Below are 17,843 nucleotides of genomic sequence, written 5' to 3'. Positions count from 1 at the left end.
TTCCTCTGTCCAAACAGATCCAGGAGAGGAACCCAGACATCTCTGTAAACAACTCTTTAGATCTTATTACAGATGATGCTAGAAGGAACATGTAGTCCTTTCAGAGAGTTATGGGTCTGATAAGTTAGCAGTTGGATGTGCCTGGAAAGCACTGAGCCAAACTATTGACACTTTGCAACTACGTCACTTAATTATTCTAGGCGCCATGATGGACGTCTGAAATGAGGGACGGGAGTATTGAACAGAGCAACTGAAATTGTTTTCCCAAGTTGTTTTTGCCATTCATGGTTTCTACTTGTTTGAGTCGAGCTAATTTGTCAGTGAACATAAAGGTTTGAAATAGCTAGCTTAGAAACCGACCCAAACCTCTTCCCTTCTGATATCAATTTTGCCTTTCACACCACCAAATCATGTGGTGTGAATCCACACCACATGATTTATATCACTGTCATAAACGTCGTTTCCCCTTACATCGAAGCAGCCTTAAAAACATGGAAAAAAAACGAGATGCTAACCAGTTCATTTTATACATGCTATTCTACATGACGTTGTGGCATTGTCTCCATGGTTACTAATGGTTAGACGCATACCTTCTCCATAGTGCAATACTTGATGTCTCTAATTATAGTTACTTATAAACTGTATGAACCTTAATCTTCTTACCTTGTAAAAGTGTTAACTGCAAATTCGCTATTACACTGAGGGCTGCCAGTCGTTATGATTAATGGCTGCTATCGCCGCGTATTAAACGGAAAACAAGAATACAAGTTTGGTGTCTGTCCTTGTCTGTTGGTGCAGCTGACCACACAGCACATTATGACCATTTCTAAGGTGAAATCAACTAAATAGAAACGATATTAGGCTACCAGGTATCTGTGTTTGACAGGCTTCACAGGAGCGCATTGGTTGTTTTGACGTCCATCATGGCGGCGCGAGCCGAGTTCTGAAGAGCGTGACGTCACATGCAAAGGGTCGATAGGCAAACAAACCAGCTAGGGCTGGATGATATGGCTGAAGACGTATATAAGTGTTTCATATTAGTTGATATCAATAATTATTGATTTTGTTTGTTTATATATCCCAAACACTGCCAAACTGGTGACGTGACCTTTTGTGATAACTTCTTTTGGTGCGGTGCTTTCTCCTTGTAAAAATCTGAATTGTTCTCAGAAGCAGTGAGAATAAATTGTCAGTCTGTTAGATGGCAGTCGATTTGACAGGGATGATTTTAATTGTATGTAATAAGGGAGAAAGCTCAGTAAGGACGACCTGTTCTTCCTCATTTTGTCTACAAACTTTTAATTAACAGTCCGGTCGATTTATCTCTTCAGATTTCTATCAAAGAAATTAGATCCCTTCTAGCTGCTCTCATCTAGCATTTTTTCTGTCTTTCTTGAACAAATTTAAGCTTTTTGAATTTTTTTTAATTAACTGACACTTTTAAGTAAATCTTGTCTGCTAAATCCTTCTTATTACCCTTCTTATTATTTGATTTTTCTAAGTTGTGTTTTTCCCCAAGAACTTTGATACTAAAACTGCTTTTCATCAAAGTTAATATAAAATTACAGATTTTTATTTTGTAAAATATGCTTTAACAAGAATTGATCTAAAGCAATCCACATTTGAAGAACATTTTACATCCGGTTGAACCATAAGCTGATAAACGTGAGTCTTTGCACCAAAGTTTCACTCCAGTTCCTCTCCAGGACAATCCTGCTGATGGTGTTGCTGGAGGTTATGGGGCAGAGGACTGGAGATGGCATCGCTCCAGACCAGTATTACACGCATTTGTTCTCTGCCTCGCTAAAATTTAATCTCCTGCTTGGACTCAAAGTGTTTTATCTTCAAGTTGATAATAAGGCTCCATACAGGAATTCAATTTTTTGCTGTTTGGTTGCAGGGGGAGAGAATTTATCACGCTGTTGCAATATAACTGATCGGGGCCTGGACCTCCTGCAGCTATATGGCGTTGTCCACGAGGATAATCGTTTTTGGAATATGGTGGGAAAAAGTACAGCAAGTTATGAAATTAGGGACAATAAAATGTTCCAGCAGCTGCCACGGAAAATTTCAGATGGTAAAAAAAATCTCCAGCTCAATAAAACCAGGACAGAAATATTATGCTTTTTTTTCATCATTGAATTTCACAAAGCATTACGTTTGCACTGGATTCATGCAGATGTGAACACACTCATCAAGCTCATCATATCTGAGAAATTTGCACTTATTTTGAATCATATCTAATTAAAGGCGGTCTAAGCAGCTGTTAATTTATCTGAATTTTGCTTATTAATCCCAGCAAGAATTAAGATGGGAAATATACAAATTATGTAGTTAGCAGCAACCACATTACAAATCTAGGCTTTACAATTTATTTGATTAGAGAAATCAATTACAGCAATATCAGCAAAAGGATCAATTCTACCTTTTGTGGTTAAAAAAAGATAGATTTCAGAAAAACAGTGCATTCATAACACAGTTTTTCTTCACACACTCAGCGTGACGTAACCAGCGCTAGACGTTCAGAGACAATATGCTTCTAATTTACTAGAACATATAAATAGAGGGGGAGATTTTCCCCAAACTGCAAACATAAAATCTATGATTGATTGAGATTTTGTAGCTGCAGATCTTCCTTCATATGTGGTTTCTGCTTGAAAGTCACTAGATTTCCACTGTTGATCCGGAGCTTTTGTATATGTGAATACACTCAAGTGAACCCTGGTGTGGACCAAAACCACTTCTTGAGGTGATCTCTGTCCACTTCCAAACGAACTCTGGTCCGGTTCGCCTCTGGTGTGAATATAGACTGGCAACAGGAAACGTATGTCTTTTTATACTTGACGTTGCTGACAGTACTGCTGCATGTAGTGATTATACTGAAAGCATACCTGATCTGCCTTTTTCTGCTTTCTGCAGCTTACAGGACACATTTGCTGACACCATTGCAAAATTAGATTTATAACATTGCGAAACCTGCATTAAATGACTTTGTCATGACATTTAAAATAGTATTGTAGTTGTAACAGCAAAAATGTGCGCAGCAGAAAGGCAGCAAGCAGGTCGGTCTCACCTCCGTCATTTCTGACTAAAGGGAGCAATGATGGTCACCCGCGTGACTCTGCTTACAAATTATAGCCCACTAGCAAAAAATAACAATTAAGCAAACAGCTTGAAACAAAGAAACAAATAAGTCAACAATCATTTCTGGTGTGAATACACCCTGAGACTGATGTGCAAACTCTGGTTTACACATTTGCCCTCTGTTACTTTCTGGATCAGTGAGTTTGAGTCGTTTTGATAAACTTGTCAAGTAATACTTTATTTGAAAGGGTGCTTAACACTTACATGAGACTGTAAAACATCACAGAACACCTGTCATGAATATGAAGGAGTCTTCATGAATGTTTATGACTGTTGTCATAAAGTGTCATTCGGTAAGTAATGACACTTTTAATGCAAAAGTTGACATTTTTAATGGACTTTTAATGCAAGTTTTAATGGAACTTTGCATTAAAAGTGTCATTGTTTACTGAATGACACTTTATGACAACAGTCAAACATTTATGAAGAGACATTCATGTTCATGACGTGTTATGTCATGTTTATGACAGTTTCATGTCAGTCTTATGCACACCCCTTCAAATAAAGTGTTACCACTTGTCTTTAAAGCAGCTGAAAACAACACTAAGATCTCCTTTACCTGCATGACCCATGAGAATGTTGCAAATTTGGAAGAAAACCTCCTTCAGAGCAAATAAATATTTTTAAGTACCTCATTTTGCTCCATTTGCAGGGCCTTTGGGCTATGTCTCTGCCAGCTTTGCACATCTTTGCAGAGTGCATGTTAACAACGATGTCAACACATTCCCACAGTCAATCAATTAGACCCAGGTCTAGACTTTGACTGGGCCATTCTAACATATCAAAAAGTCTTGATCTAAATCCTTTGGTGATGGCTGAAGGCTAACTGTATTTCTCATGGCGTTCTTCAAACAATGACTTTCTTCCAGTGGTTCTTTCGTAAAGGTCAGGTTTGTAGGTTTCAAAGTATTTAATAATTAGATGATTTCTGAAGTAATTTAACTGGATTTCATGTAGAAAGCAAATATATGTGACTTTTTCTTTTTCCATTTTCATTTGCATTCACAATACTCCCCGAAAGCTCTCTCCATCACCCTGCAAAGATTCAATCTTAATCTTTTGTGAATGGGCCTGAATATTGATGCATGTCATGTCCTCAGAAACTATACAGTCTGGATTTAACTTTGAGAACAGAAAAAAATAGAGCCATGACTTATTTTTCCATCAGAAAAAACTCCAAACAGAGTGGTGACAGTGACAGCACTATCAGAGATCAAACCACTTGGAGAAAACTATCACTTGTCTTTCCATACACTGATATTTTTAGCTTTGCTGGTTTGCAGAATTCCTGTTCCTCTTCTGCATCGAATGATGAACAGGGAAGAAGAAATTTACGCTCCCTTAAAAGCCAGCAGGGGTGAAATTGTAGAATGTCACAGGAGGGAAGAAAGACATGGGGAACTATTAGCGAGACACGCAGTCTTATCTTCCCATTTTCCTCTTCTTCCCTCGCCCTGCCTAATCCTCTTCCTCCACCTGGTTCCTCTTCACTTAGCCTCTTTCTGCTCGTCTTCATCATACCTGCTATCCTCTGTCATCCTGCTCCTTCATCTCATTAAAGCGAATCATCTCGGGGATGTGAGGCAGTGCATCTTAAGAGCGGATGGTGGCTGCGACACAAACTTGGCAGAAGAAAATGTCACTGAGTCTGTGAGCAACACAGAGGGAGTAATACAACTAAAAAGGCCGGAGGTCTGAGCCTCAACACTCGATATTACTCGGCTTCCTGTCCATTTTTCTCTTTTGCCCACTTCCTCTGCTGGTTCTGCTCTGTTTCACTTCACTGCTCGGCTCAAAACTTTATGCCTCCTTGTTCTGTTAAAATTTTAATCCCTCTCCTCTGATTTTAATGGCCACTGGCTCAGTTCTGTCCTTCTCCGCTACAGAAACTGACTCGTTTTGCTTCTCCTCATTAGCAGTCGCTGGGGAGCTGTGGTCACTCGGTTCATGAGAATTACACAACAGAAAATCATAGTGTGATCAGTGTCTATCTGCATGTGTAGGAGGAGGCACACCATAAAGCTTGGAGCAGCACATAAAGTGTTGAAGACACACCAGCTGCTCCAACGCTGCAACTGAGGCAGAATATATTACTGTTTTTATATCCTATGCTACACAAAGTTGATGAATAATTTACAGGCACTGAAATAGATTTTAGGATGTTTTAACACCTGATAGTCTGGTAGCCTCGGTTTGACTTGGGACCAAAAGTAAAACATTTGTTACATTTTCAGCTGCTGCGGTTCGCTTTCGCACTGCACTGTCAAACGATCCAAACCAATTGAAAAACCTGTTCACCTCCTCGCCTGTGGGGGCGCTGGACCAAAGACCACTGAAGGAAGCAACAGGAAAACCATTGAAGACGAAACTGAGTGCAACTTCCTTCTTCATGAAATGTAAACAAACATCGAGTAGCGTCAGAGTTTAGCAGTTGAAGGATTTCTCTTTTGTTTTTGGCAAAAGATCACAAGCCATTTCTTCTGGTAGCGCTAGACTATTGTGTTTGTTTGTTTTGTTTGAATTAACCCACAATGCCATGTGCTATAGTCTGCTTCCTGCTTTTGTAGCAGTATCCGGTCCGCTTGGTGTTCACATATGCATTCAAACCGCACCAGAATTCACTTCAACTGAACCAGAGTTCCCTTTATTGGTCTGCACCAGAGTTGACTGAGATATTTTGGGAGCAGATCCTCCATTTTGTTTAGTTTCAGATTTGGAAGCATGTGCAAACTTGGGTTTGTAAACATTTAGCACTAAACATTAGCAGTAAGATATTGGCTTGAAGCACTCTTCTGGCAGGTTCCCCACCATGAAATAATGAATTTTTAATTTGTTTGCATTGTTTTATTCAGCGTAATCATGTTTCATTCACCAGAATAACCTGTAATGCTTGAGTGTGTTACCATCCATCAAAGACTAATCTCTAATGTAGTGGAGAATAAATATAGCAGCACGGTCACTTCAGTGACTAATGCCGATTCACTTGGTAAGTTTAACGTCCCCAAATTATTCCAGTCATAACTAACACATGAGCTGCTGCAAATAGAGCTGTGAGTGAAAAATCCATTTACGGTGTGAGACTCCCGTCACCCCCAGTGATGAAGTACGATGACCTGCACACATGAAAGCTGGACAGCAACTCATCTTCGAAGATGACGTTTGATAAATGGCTTTGTTGTTTTTTCCAGGTGCCAATCGTTGTGGGGTTGGCCTTGAACAAACACACTGGTTCCTGATATTAAATGAATGGATGGAAGTCATGTAGATCCCTGGTTCAGTTCATGATGGGTGGTTTCTCATTTGGTCTGAAACCTTGACCTCCCCACATCCAGTTTGTGATTCCAGTTTTCCTCTGTTCATTTCCATAAATGACACTAAAAGAAAAATATAAAGGGGATTTATCCTCAGTTACTTTCCTTTCTCTGCCATGCAGTCCTCCCATGAATCATAAACAGCTCAGGGGTTCAAAAGGAAACTTCAACACATATTAACACGAAATAGCTGTGGTATTGTTCCTCTCGGCCAGCGTCCCGAAAAGCCATAAATTCCCACAAGACGGGACTCTGCAACACTCAAAAATGAGTTCAGATTTACACTTTCCACCCTCAGCGTTTACCAGATTAATCTCGGAGCAGATGAGGGATACTTCAGGAGCAGGGAGATTTAATCAAGCCGTCCTAATATTCCCCGGGAGCCTCCACAGCTTAAATAACCAACTCTTTCTAAAGGCACCCAATAGCCTTCAGTGGGTGAGTAATAACACCTCTGACTTTGCCATTCAGCCTCCAACATCTCAATAATTTACTGCAACTCATATTAGGTCCCTGCAGCCTGAAGCAGTGGAATAATAAAACTTTGTGCTGCTACACTGAGCATGTAGATGGCCAAACCATGCAGATTTTACAGCATAATTAACTTGGACACTCTATCTATCATAACCACCAATTTGGAGTTTAATTGTGGCACCGCTGAACGGAAACTAACTAAACTCGATTATCTTTACGGCTCCACACAAGGATTTTACTCTTTTCCCGCAGTAAAATTCAAGCACTTTCAAGGTAAGTTATCAAACTTTTCCAGCACCTCAACTTAGAGATAAAAACAATACTAATTAACTAAAAAAGATAGTTTCAGTTCATTGTTATATCAATTAGTAGAGTTATTAATCTTTCTTCTGTGATAGTATTCAACATACGGAAGGGACAAGGTAGAATAAAATATAACATTTTATGATTTGAAATGTCTCTCTCACACACAACCTTTACTGACTGGTCCAAATAAAAAAAAACACAAATTTAACAACAACAACAAAAAACATCTGCAGATTTCAATGATGTTGTTTAATCTATAAAATATAAATCCAAATCCAATTTATTGATAAAGCACATTTAAAAAACTGAAGTTTGCCAAAGTGCTGCACAAAAACAAGGCGAATTGAGGAATAAAAGTCAAGACATTAAACAACATTAAAACATTGAAAACATAAACATAAAATCAAACAAAACAGTAAAAAGAGCTTATCAAGTCAGACTGGGCCAAAAGCTACTGAGTAATGATTGAAAATGAGATTAAAAAACAGGAAGTGATGAAGATGCCTGCAACAAATTCAAAGGTTTAGGAGCCACAACAGAGAAATCTTGATCTTTCAGTTTCCGCCAAATTTTTGGGACCAAAGCAGCTGATCAACTGATGAAATAAGTCTGAAATATAAGGAGGTGCAAGATAATTTAAGATCATTTAATTGTTCAAATCAAATCCTTACACACAATATAAAAAGAAAGATACAAAAATAATCTCAAAAAAAATTTCTTGCTATGTTTTCTGGCATTTAGCAAATAGAAATAATTTTGGTGATTCTAACTAACCTAAAACAAAAACATTTTAGTCTAATTTAACTTCAGATCGTGAGAAAAAAAGTTGCACTTGTGTCTTCTGATTAGCTGTATAAAAATGTCTTGTTTCAACTCTAAATAATGTTTTCCAAATCAAACATTAGATTGCATTTTATTATTTGAATGTCAACACTTCCCAAACGTTGAAAAAACCTAATTAAAATTCAAGCATTTTCAAGGATTTCAAGCACCCGAACGAACCCTGCACCCAGTTCCAGACAGGACAGTGTGTGTCTGATCCATTCTGGGGGGGAAACGACTAAAAACTTGTCGTTTTATTACTCCAACTGTGAGCGCAATGAATCACCTCGACCAGTGAGCCGTTACCGTTTAAACAGCCGGGGAAGAAAAGGGGTGAAAACGCAAATCAGCATGCAAAACACACATGCACCCACAGTTGAAGTGTGGTGGTATTATCTGTCATTAAAACAGGATTAAAGTCATTTAGTATTCGAGAGATAATCTGTCATTAGGCTATGATTACAGCACACACTCCAGTGGCTCTGAAGCTGCTAAGAGGGGAGATAAAAACCTCGAGGAAGACTGATGAATCTCTGAGAGTTTTAGTTAAGATGATGACAAGTAATGAAACCTTCACTTACAGCTGAATGATTCGGAAGTAATGCTTTCTTTTCTTTTGGCAGGTTATATATACTTTTAACAATCCTGCAGCAAAAATAGAAGTGGTAACAGATGTGTTGTCTTTCCCTGAACAGATGTGTGAAAATCCTTAGATTTATTCAGTGTGTAAATAAGTCCTGAATCTCTGTAGACTATAGCGTATGAGATATTTAGCATTGTTTCTGGAATTAGATAGGTGTGATTTTCACCTGCACCAGGTGACACAAGTTTATTTTTTTTAAAAAGAAAGTAGTGTGAATGTGTGCAACAACATGTATACACCGCAGATTACAGCTATGACCAGATTGTACTGTACTGCACAATCTGCAGACATTCTGTCTGCACCGATGAAGATTCCCTTAAGTCATGCTGAACAGCTGACAGTAATAGAATGAAATTTTCTTTCAAGTAAATCTAACATTTGTTTCGCCACTTGGGGGGCAATCTTTAAATGTGTTTAAAACATTGAACTTTCAGCCCAAGATGATCAGGTAATTGTTCAAGGTGACCTATTGTTCTTCCTTGGACAGGTCAGGGTAGGTTTATGGGCTACACAAAACTCTTTAGATTTTTTTGTTGTTGCACAAAATCATTCTAAGATGATGAGATTTTAATCTGGTCAGTTCTGCCTATTTTGAGTTTATGGCCTCTTGTCACGCCCCCCAACTCAACGTTTAAACTCGTACGTGAAAGTGAAAATGGCTGCAAACAGATGGGCAATTATGCAATCATACATTTTTGACAAGCATTAGTAGAGCCTCCTGCACAACCAACAAGAATGTAGCAAGTGGCTTCTGGACGGTAAGTCATCAATTAGACAATTGTCTTTTCCAGCAGCCATTGTACAGTGCATGCAGCGATAAACCAGCTGACCAAACGTCCTGGAGCTCAACTTGGGTTGCTAGATAACAGCTCAGTGCCTGTTAAATGTGACTTAACAATCAGGAGGTTTTTGAAATGGCTCATTTTCCAGACACCAAAAAGCATTAAAGTATTACCAAAAAATGGTTGGGAGTTTTTTCAAGGGTTTGGTTTGTTTATAGAAGAAGTATGGAAGTATAGAAATGTGCAAAAATAGTAGATTCAGTGAAGTTGTAGCAACATTTCAGTTTGCATGCAATATGGTAGGGCAATATGGATAATCATAATATAAGGGTTTAATACCAGTCCATATTGGCAATAATTAATTCGTTATTTGTTTTAAATATTCAAAATACTGCCAATCTAGTGACATGAAATTTCCACTTTTACCCACAACTTCCTCTTGACTTGCCATACTTATTTTCTCCTTTAACGCCACCCGATCTCTTTTAGTTTTAAGAAGTTATGGATCACTACTTAAAACTAAGTGGTGATCCAGTCACAGTTTCATGTCCACTGTGAGGGGACATGAAACTACTTATTGACTGCCTTCTGTTTTTGAAAGAACAATTTAACATATATAAAACAAATACACATTTTTAAATAAATAGCTTTTTAAACAAAACAATAAACATACATACACAAGGTGCTTTTGTACTGTGTGAGTAATATAATAAAATATAATTTTTTTTTTTTTACATCTGAAGTGACCATTTACTCATTCGTTTATCTCACCAAATACTCTAAAAAATATAACTATTGGCAATTTACAAGTCATCAACAGCTTTCAGCATCTAAACCGGAGCCAATTTTCAGATTTAAATATCCTGTGTCAACACTCAATGGACTCCTACTTTATGTTAAACTGAACCCAACAGCTGTGTGCAATTTTCAGGGTTTCTGTGTCCCTTTGCATAAAATGCTTATCACTCACAAGGCTGCAATTTAAACTAGTTTGCTTAAATTACTGCATTTGAAGGGGGATATAACATTTTATGAACTGTAACAGGACAGAGGGCAATTTCAGCTTTCTAGAAAGTTCTTTGCACAGTAAACAAACTAAATCAATGGTCTCAAACCCAACAGCAGAGTGGGCTGGATATATAGTTTTGAAGTAGTTTGAAAAGTGATCCAACTTAGAAGTAATTTTAGCTACCGAGGTGCTGAACGATTGAGAGGAGAGGAACATGAACACCAAACCTCTCCGGACGTGTTTAGGACCCGTTCTGGTTCTCTGATAAACAGCAATAGTCAGACCTTGCCCCTGGCTCTGCTGGAGCGCTGAAACAAATGAAAAGTAGAGTGGAAAACTTGGCGAGGATGATTATTAAGTGAGCGATGTTCTATAGGTGGCCTCTCTGAGGAGCAAATAGCTGAAGGAAAGCTTATTGGTTTCAGGGACCCGAGGTTTGTGGATTTCTTTTTGGTCGTAGCTTTCAAATGGCAGAAACTCCTCTGGGTCTGAGAGCTTTTCGCCGCACGACGGAGAGGCTTTTGGTTTTCACATGACTCACTGCAGATTCAATCACAGCTTTTGCTACTTGTCCATTAAACTCAATCCTGCTCTGATATACGGCGCTGACTGAGCCAAGATAGAGCTACGTTTCATAGCATCATAACCCAGACTGTAATCAGGAAACTGAGTCAGAGTAACAACCTTAAAGCTTCATTAAAACAGTCTCCCTTTTCTTTTATTCGCCTTTTTAACAGGAAGGTAAACTAGACTCTTCTGTGAAAGCTGCTTTTTCCAGATATACTTAGAGTTTCATTCCTCTTCTTTAGCATTCCAGCACATCAACTCTTTTAGTGCTTAACCGCTTAAAAATGAACTGTTTTATATTTATAGAGTCTAAACTGTGGTGGTGTAAAGTGATAGTGTTTGCATTAAAATGAATTCAGTGACCTGGTGTTATTTATTTAGAGCAGACCGGCGGTATTCGCTGTGGTCAGGAACTGCAGCCGCTAGTAAATATCTGAAATTTGTTAACACTTTCAGGGTTTCTGCAGGTTTCACTAAACACCTTCCAGGTCCATTATGAATTATATTTAAGACCTGTATCAAGACAGAACTGCACAAAAGGAAATGACATGGAAATATAAATAACTTGTGAGATCATCCCATTCTTAGGGTGTTTTCACACCTGATTTTCTGGTAGACTCATTTGTTACAGTTTCAGCTGGGATGGCTTGTTTTCACACTTCAATGTGTCAAATAAGCCAAACCCTTTGAGTAACCTGTTCCCCTCCTCGCCTGTGGGGGCGCTGAAGCAAGAACCACTGAAGGAAACAAAACAAAAACCTCTGAAGACACTGAGCGCAACTTCCTACTTCACAAAATGTAAACAAAGCTGAGATTTTAGCGATTGCAGGATTTCTCTCTTCGCTTTGGTGAAATATACCGTAAGTCATTTTTCCCGCCATCACTAGACTCTCATGTTTGTTTTGGTTGGCGCCATAACACAAATAAGTTAGCTAGCTATCTGACAATGGTACATTAGCTGTAGCTGATCTTGCCTCCAGTCACGTTCAGTGAAGATGTGTGAGGGCGACATGAATTTTTACCTGACAAAAGAGTTTAAAAAAACAACAAAACATAAAAAATACGTAATTATATAGTCCTGTCATGACAAAACTGATTTCATTTTTGATACGTGGATTCAAGACTTTTTAAAGATGCAGGTAGTCCTGGCTACCCATTTATCAAATATACCTGAATATGCATTAAAATGCGCAGTGGAAACCGTCTAAATGCTAAAACCGTGTAGCTAATGTTCGCGGTTTAAACTGAGGTTTTAGTGAATGGAGAATTTCTCTCTTCTCTTTGCTAAAAGACAACAAACCATTTCCACTTGGCCTTCATATATGGATTTGAACCACTACTTATGGGAGCTCGGCCAATCAGGACCAAGGAAAATGTATGGCGCTCTTGGATTGGCAGCCAATGGTGTGCCAAGTAGAATTATAATGAGGTATTTCAGCTTCCCAAGCTGCATTTTCTTTTGAATATTTTAGAGAATAGGGAAAACAACATAAACAAGTTTTATTTTTTATACCGTATACATAAACACAACTTTTCCAAAAATGTCCTGGACTGGGTAGAAACTCTGAAAAGCTCATTTCCCAGTGAACAGATTTTGCACAGAAACCAGTCTTTTTAAAATATACCTGTGAAGCATCAGATAAATGAAATTGATAAATACAAAAACTACAAAATCTGTCTTTTTTAATCACTCTAACTGCATTTATTCAAGGTAGAGATTTTAAGCATTTTTAGGTTAAAGCACAGACAAAAAAACACAACCATCTTTGACAAAAGTATATTAAGAATGACAGAAGTTTTAAATTCCAGTGAAATGAAGAGTTCAACTCAGAAAAGCTAATTAAATTCAGAAAATAATCCAAATTCTTCAACATGCAGACCACTGCAGGATGTGGACGGATATAAAGCTGACCAGAACAAAACGAGCCTTTGGAGGCCGTTGTTAGAGACCCGGGGAAAAGGAAGGTAGTCAAGGTGAAGAATAAAGACAGAAAACTTTAATGATGCTGTTATTATTATTCAGAGGAGAACTGCATACCTCTCTGGCTGCATTGCTTCATTTTGCATCATTTATACGCTGTCAGCTTTGCAAAATAAAAAAAAGAGAATCCTTTGATACTAAAGCAGTGGCTCAGTAGGGCGTCTTTTTTTAAGCTTAACTTCTGTTCCTTAAAGAGAAATTTGGCTTCTGGATTAGTTTATATCATTTTTTTTGTCTTTATAAAGACGTTTGCTATGTTCTGAGTTTCTGTAGAGAAACTCGATTCCTGAATTAATTATTGACCACATCAGAAAAACTGACATTAATATTGGAGTCCCACTGTGAAATAGTTACAAAGATTACTAAATATCTGGAGGCTACCAAGACAGATTATTATAACTTTTTATTTATTTATGGCCTTAACTGGTACTTTTGAAATATTATAGATATTTTTTCCCAATTAAACAACTTCCAAAATCTACATAGAGAAGAAAAAAGATGCCAAAAATAAGCAAAATCGAACTTAAATAGCAAAATTTTTGTTATTTACAGTCTATAACTTCAAATCACTTAAGAAATACTGCCACCTGCAGGCGGGAGTTACTCACTTAAGCCTCAAGTTTTTGACCATTTTGAGGAAAAAATTGAACTAAACTGACAATTAAACATTAGCACAAAGAACTGCAGGGATGTGATGATTCTATGTGATTTTTTTATGATTGCGAAATTGTGGAAAAATGGAGGGAGTGTTAAAAAAGTGAGCTTATATTTTATTTTTTGTTCACTTTTATAGCTAATGAAATATTAAGGAAGGAAGGAAGGAAGGGAGAGAGGGAGCCAGGGAAGAAGGAGGTTAGGAAGGGAGGGAGGAAGGAAGGAAGGAAGGAAGGAAGGAAGGAAGGGGGAAATATGTTTTTATATATAAAAAAGCAAAATGAGTAAAAACTAGAGGGAACTTTTTGAATTAGAGACAACAATGAAGAGAGGTTTTGTGATGTACAGACCTGAAACAGAGAGAGACACAATGTCTCAGAGGTTAAAGGAGGAGAAAGATGGAGCTGGAGAAAAAACAGTTTGAAGGAAACTCAGCAGGAAGAGAATAAAAAAAAGTAAGAAAAAGCAGGAAGGGAGGAGAAATATCTGGTGGAAAAGGAGAGAGGAGGTGACATTTCAGCTGAAGCTGGAGATGTTTTATTCACGGAGGAAGAACAGAGAGATGAAGGATGAGGAAACAGACAGAAATCAACTCTGAGTCTCCAGACAGCTTTGACTACATTCACCAAGATCATCTAACAAGGTGAAGATGCTCCACTCTGAGGGAAAAGCAACAGAAAATCAAACACAGCAGTGACAGATGCTTTCTAATCCAATAAACCTGGACTTAACTCAAGTCCAGGTTTTACTTCATGATCCTCTAAGTTTAGGGATTTAACACCGATAGTATCAGAAAGTAATCCCTTAAAAAGTCTGTAACTTATTTACTTTGCACAAACTTCAATGCTTATTGAAATATTGGGATTTTACATGATAGGACAACACAAAGTAGTGGATAAAATGAGGAGTGGGAGGGCAACACTATAAAAACACAAAATCTTACATTGTATTTTTGGTCTAGCTTCTAGCGCAAATATTTTATTACACTTGAAATAAGACAAAAACTAACTCACAAGTAACTTTTCAGCAAGCTATGAAAGCTTGTTTTAAGTCAATAATTCCTGAATATTGATTGAAAAAGTACTTGTTCTACTGGCAGATTATTTACCTTTAAGACATTTCTCCCATTTTATAAGTGAAATAATCTGCCAGTGGAACTTTTTGATACATTTAAGGAATTATTGACTTAAAACAAGACCTGAAAAGTTAATTATAAGTTAGTTTTGTATTATTTTAAGCCCACTAAGATATTTGAACTATAACTTACAGGTTAGGCAAGTCAGCCTATTCCTTTTTAGGTAAATTATGTTTGTAAAGCAGTATTTTGTTTTTGTTTAATTTGTGTAATGCTGTATATTTACGAAAATAAAGTTAAAGTGAATAAAACTAGAGCAAAAATACTACAGATGCACCGATTGCAGTTTTTGGCCTATTGCCAATTACCCATCTTTAAAAAGCCCGACCTCGCGATTCCGATTTTGGCCAATACCTTTTTTTTTTTTTTTGTCTGAAATGTCGCTCCTATTATTTCTATGTCATTTTTCTTCCTGTGTTTTGTTGTGTCTTATGATGATACTGTTGGCTTGCATTGCTAAAAAACTTTAAAAATCGATCCAAAGATGGCAGCGTCCATTATTACTTTTGAAAACATTGCAATGCTGTGTGACACTGACGTTCTTCTTCTGCATGCAGGTCGCCTTGGGTTTGCGCAGAAATTTGACTGCATTAGTACTATTTTAGCAAAAAATCGTAATTGAGAATTAAGCTCTGCTGTGTGAACGCAGCATAAGTTGCTCTGCTTAGGTTGTGTTTTGTAGCCTTAACTCTGTAGCAGTATTGGTGTCCTTCAGCTTTTACTGTTCGTCCCCCTCATAGCTAACCTGACCACTGACTTCCTATGAGTGATCAATGTGAAAAGAAAAAGTTATTGAATGCAGCAACAGCTATTTATTAATATTTCATTAGCTTGTTGATGTTTTTATAAACGCATTCTGGCACAACCTGGCTTTTGGGAGTATTTGTGATCTTGATGTGGCCCAAAATGAAAATGAGTTTCCTGCTTTAGGTTGAGCAGGAACAGGAGATGAAGAGCAGCTGCTGAGTGGTGGGTGAGAATCACGACAGAGGAAGAAATGAGCTGCATGGGAGCAAAAACAGACGAGTCTGAACACAAACCCTTCTGACCATCATCATCACAAAAAATCTGGCTTTGTCCCAGAAATGATCATGATAAAGGATAATATTAATGTTTTTGAGACCATTTTCAAACAATGATAATGCAAGAAGACATTCCCAAGTTCTAATAAAAATTTAACACTGGAAAGGGAAGTTATTTTAAATATCCAAAATAAATAACCAAAAGAACAGAAACAAGAAATAAAATGAATTATGAAGTCTCTATAAACAAACTTGACCTTCAGAAAAAAGGGCTTGTTGAAACTAAAGCATCAGACTGAAGGCTTTTATCATCCAGTTTTTTTGTAGAAACAAAGATATAAAATACAAAAAACAACTTAAATAATGCAGATGGAAATTATTGAGCTTGTTTTAATTTATCATACGTTTAATCAATTTATTGCTTATACTGACAGGGTTAACGGCACCACTTCGCCTCAGATTCAGCAGCAGGTCAAACCGGACTGTGTCAAATTCACAGCCAATGCCTGAAGCCTCACCTCTCCAACCTGCTTTGTGGAGCAAAATCCAAGATGCTCCTCATGCTGCAGTGAGCACAAACTAACCAGAAAGCGAACACATTAAACTAATTTTACGCGCAGGAACTAGATCCTAGGAAGGGATTAGAGCACTCCTTTGCACCACAACTGCAACTCTGGTAATTGCAGGACACAAATGAGGATTAGCGGGATAATCAATGAGATTTGCCCTCGAAGTCAAAACTCCCAGCTGCGCAAAATGCGCTGCAATCTCCGCACTAAAAACTCTCCCTAAATAAATCTCTTTCAGTCCAGTTTGCGTCCATCCAGAAACAAAGTAAAGAAAAATAAATAAATAAAGACGTGCAGAGCTCGGACTCACCTTGCGCTGCTGTCCCGCTCACTCCGCACAGCAGCAGGGCGACCCGAGCGGTAATCCCAAACAACTTTATAGTCCGCAGATCCATGGTGAAGCGGCGGGGAGGCTGCAGAGATGCCGACAGACCGCCTCTCCTCTCTGGTTCCGACTGAGATCTCCTCTGATCCAGCTGGAGGAGGACAGCCAGGGAGGGAGGAGAGAGATGGACAGAGAGAGAGACGAAGAGAGAGAGAGAGAAGGTGAAACGCCTCCTCCACCGGAGAAAACACGGAGCTATGCAGGACTGCGCCCTTTTATTCCAAAAAAAATTAAAACTTTACTTCTCAGAAACAACAGTCTTAAAGTTGAAGAACTCGGTGACTAAACCTATAAACCAACTTATAAAAGCTGGGAAAGTTATTATTATTATTTTTATAAATAATGTGGCTGTAAACGTGTTCAAACAGTTGGGGGCAACAAAAGCCTGGAAAGATGTGCTTACAGAAAAAATAACCCTCCTTGGTGAATCTTTTCATAACTGATGTGTATTAACAACTGAAAAACAGCCGAGTTAGTTATAAAAAAGACAGTAGAGGCTGCTTAGGACACATATTTGTAATTTTAACCTCTCCGGTTCGGGGTTCCGTTTGCAAAGTTATAGTCAAAATTTAGCAGTAATAATTTGGGTTATTTAGGATTTCATAACAGAAAAAAAAAAACGGCAGCTTAATTCTTAAAGTTATATTTTCCCTAAGTTGCTAATTCATTTATGAGTATGACAGTTTCCAAATAAACATTTAATTAGCAAGCTAAATATTTAGCTTCGAACTATTTAGTTAGCAAGCTAAACATGTGACTTCAAAAAATATTTAGCTAGCACAATAACATTTACCTTCAAACTAAATACATAATTTAGAGCTAAATATTTAGTTAGCTAATTTCTTTAGCTTCAACCTAAGCTAATATGCAAACTGGCTTGTCGATAAGGGGAAGTGGACAACCGAAATAAAGTTGCTAGCTAGTGTTTCTAGTGTCACCTCTAAATAATTATTTCTTTTCCTCTCGACATGTAGAATATTTTAATTTAAAACAAATTAGGCATTTTACAAACGTTTTCCCATGGATGTAAAGCGACAGT

The 17,843-nt window shown here is 37.8% G+C and overlaps 1 protein-coding gene across 2 annotated transcripts in view; it reads right to left on the bottom strand.

Moving 5' to 3' along the window:
* Positions 1–16,895, bottom strand: part of LOC106955691 (contactin-associated protein-like 4) — a 107,131-nt gene extending 90,236 nt beyond the window's left edge. For both annotated transcript variants that reach the window (XM_015046006.1, XM_015046005.1), the window contains exon 1: positions 16,730–16,895. In XM_015046006.1, coding sequence (XP_014901492.1) covers positions 16,730–16,814 — 85 coding nt within the window. In that variant the 5' untranslated portion in view covers positions 16,815–16,895. The remainder of the gene's footprint in view (positions 1–16,729) is intronic.
* Between the last annotated feature and the right edge of the window lie 948 nt (positions 16,896–17,843).

The sequence above is a fragment of the Poecilia latipinna genome, unplaced genomic scaffold (genome assembly GCF_001443285.1).
Source record: "Poecilia latipinna isolate Pla-1442-1.1 unplaced genomic scaffold, P_latipinna-1.0 Scaffold760, whole genome shotgun sequence".
In the NCBI taxonomy this organism is placed as follows: Eukaryota; Metazoa; Chordata; class Actinopteri; order Cyprinodontiformes; family Poeciliidae; genus Poecilia; species Poecilia latipinna.
The sequence above is the reverse complement of the archived record's forward strand: the minus strand, read 5'-3'. Positions and strand labels throughout refer to the sequence as shown.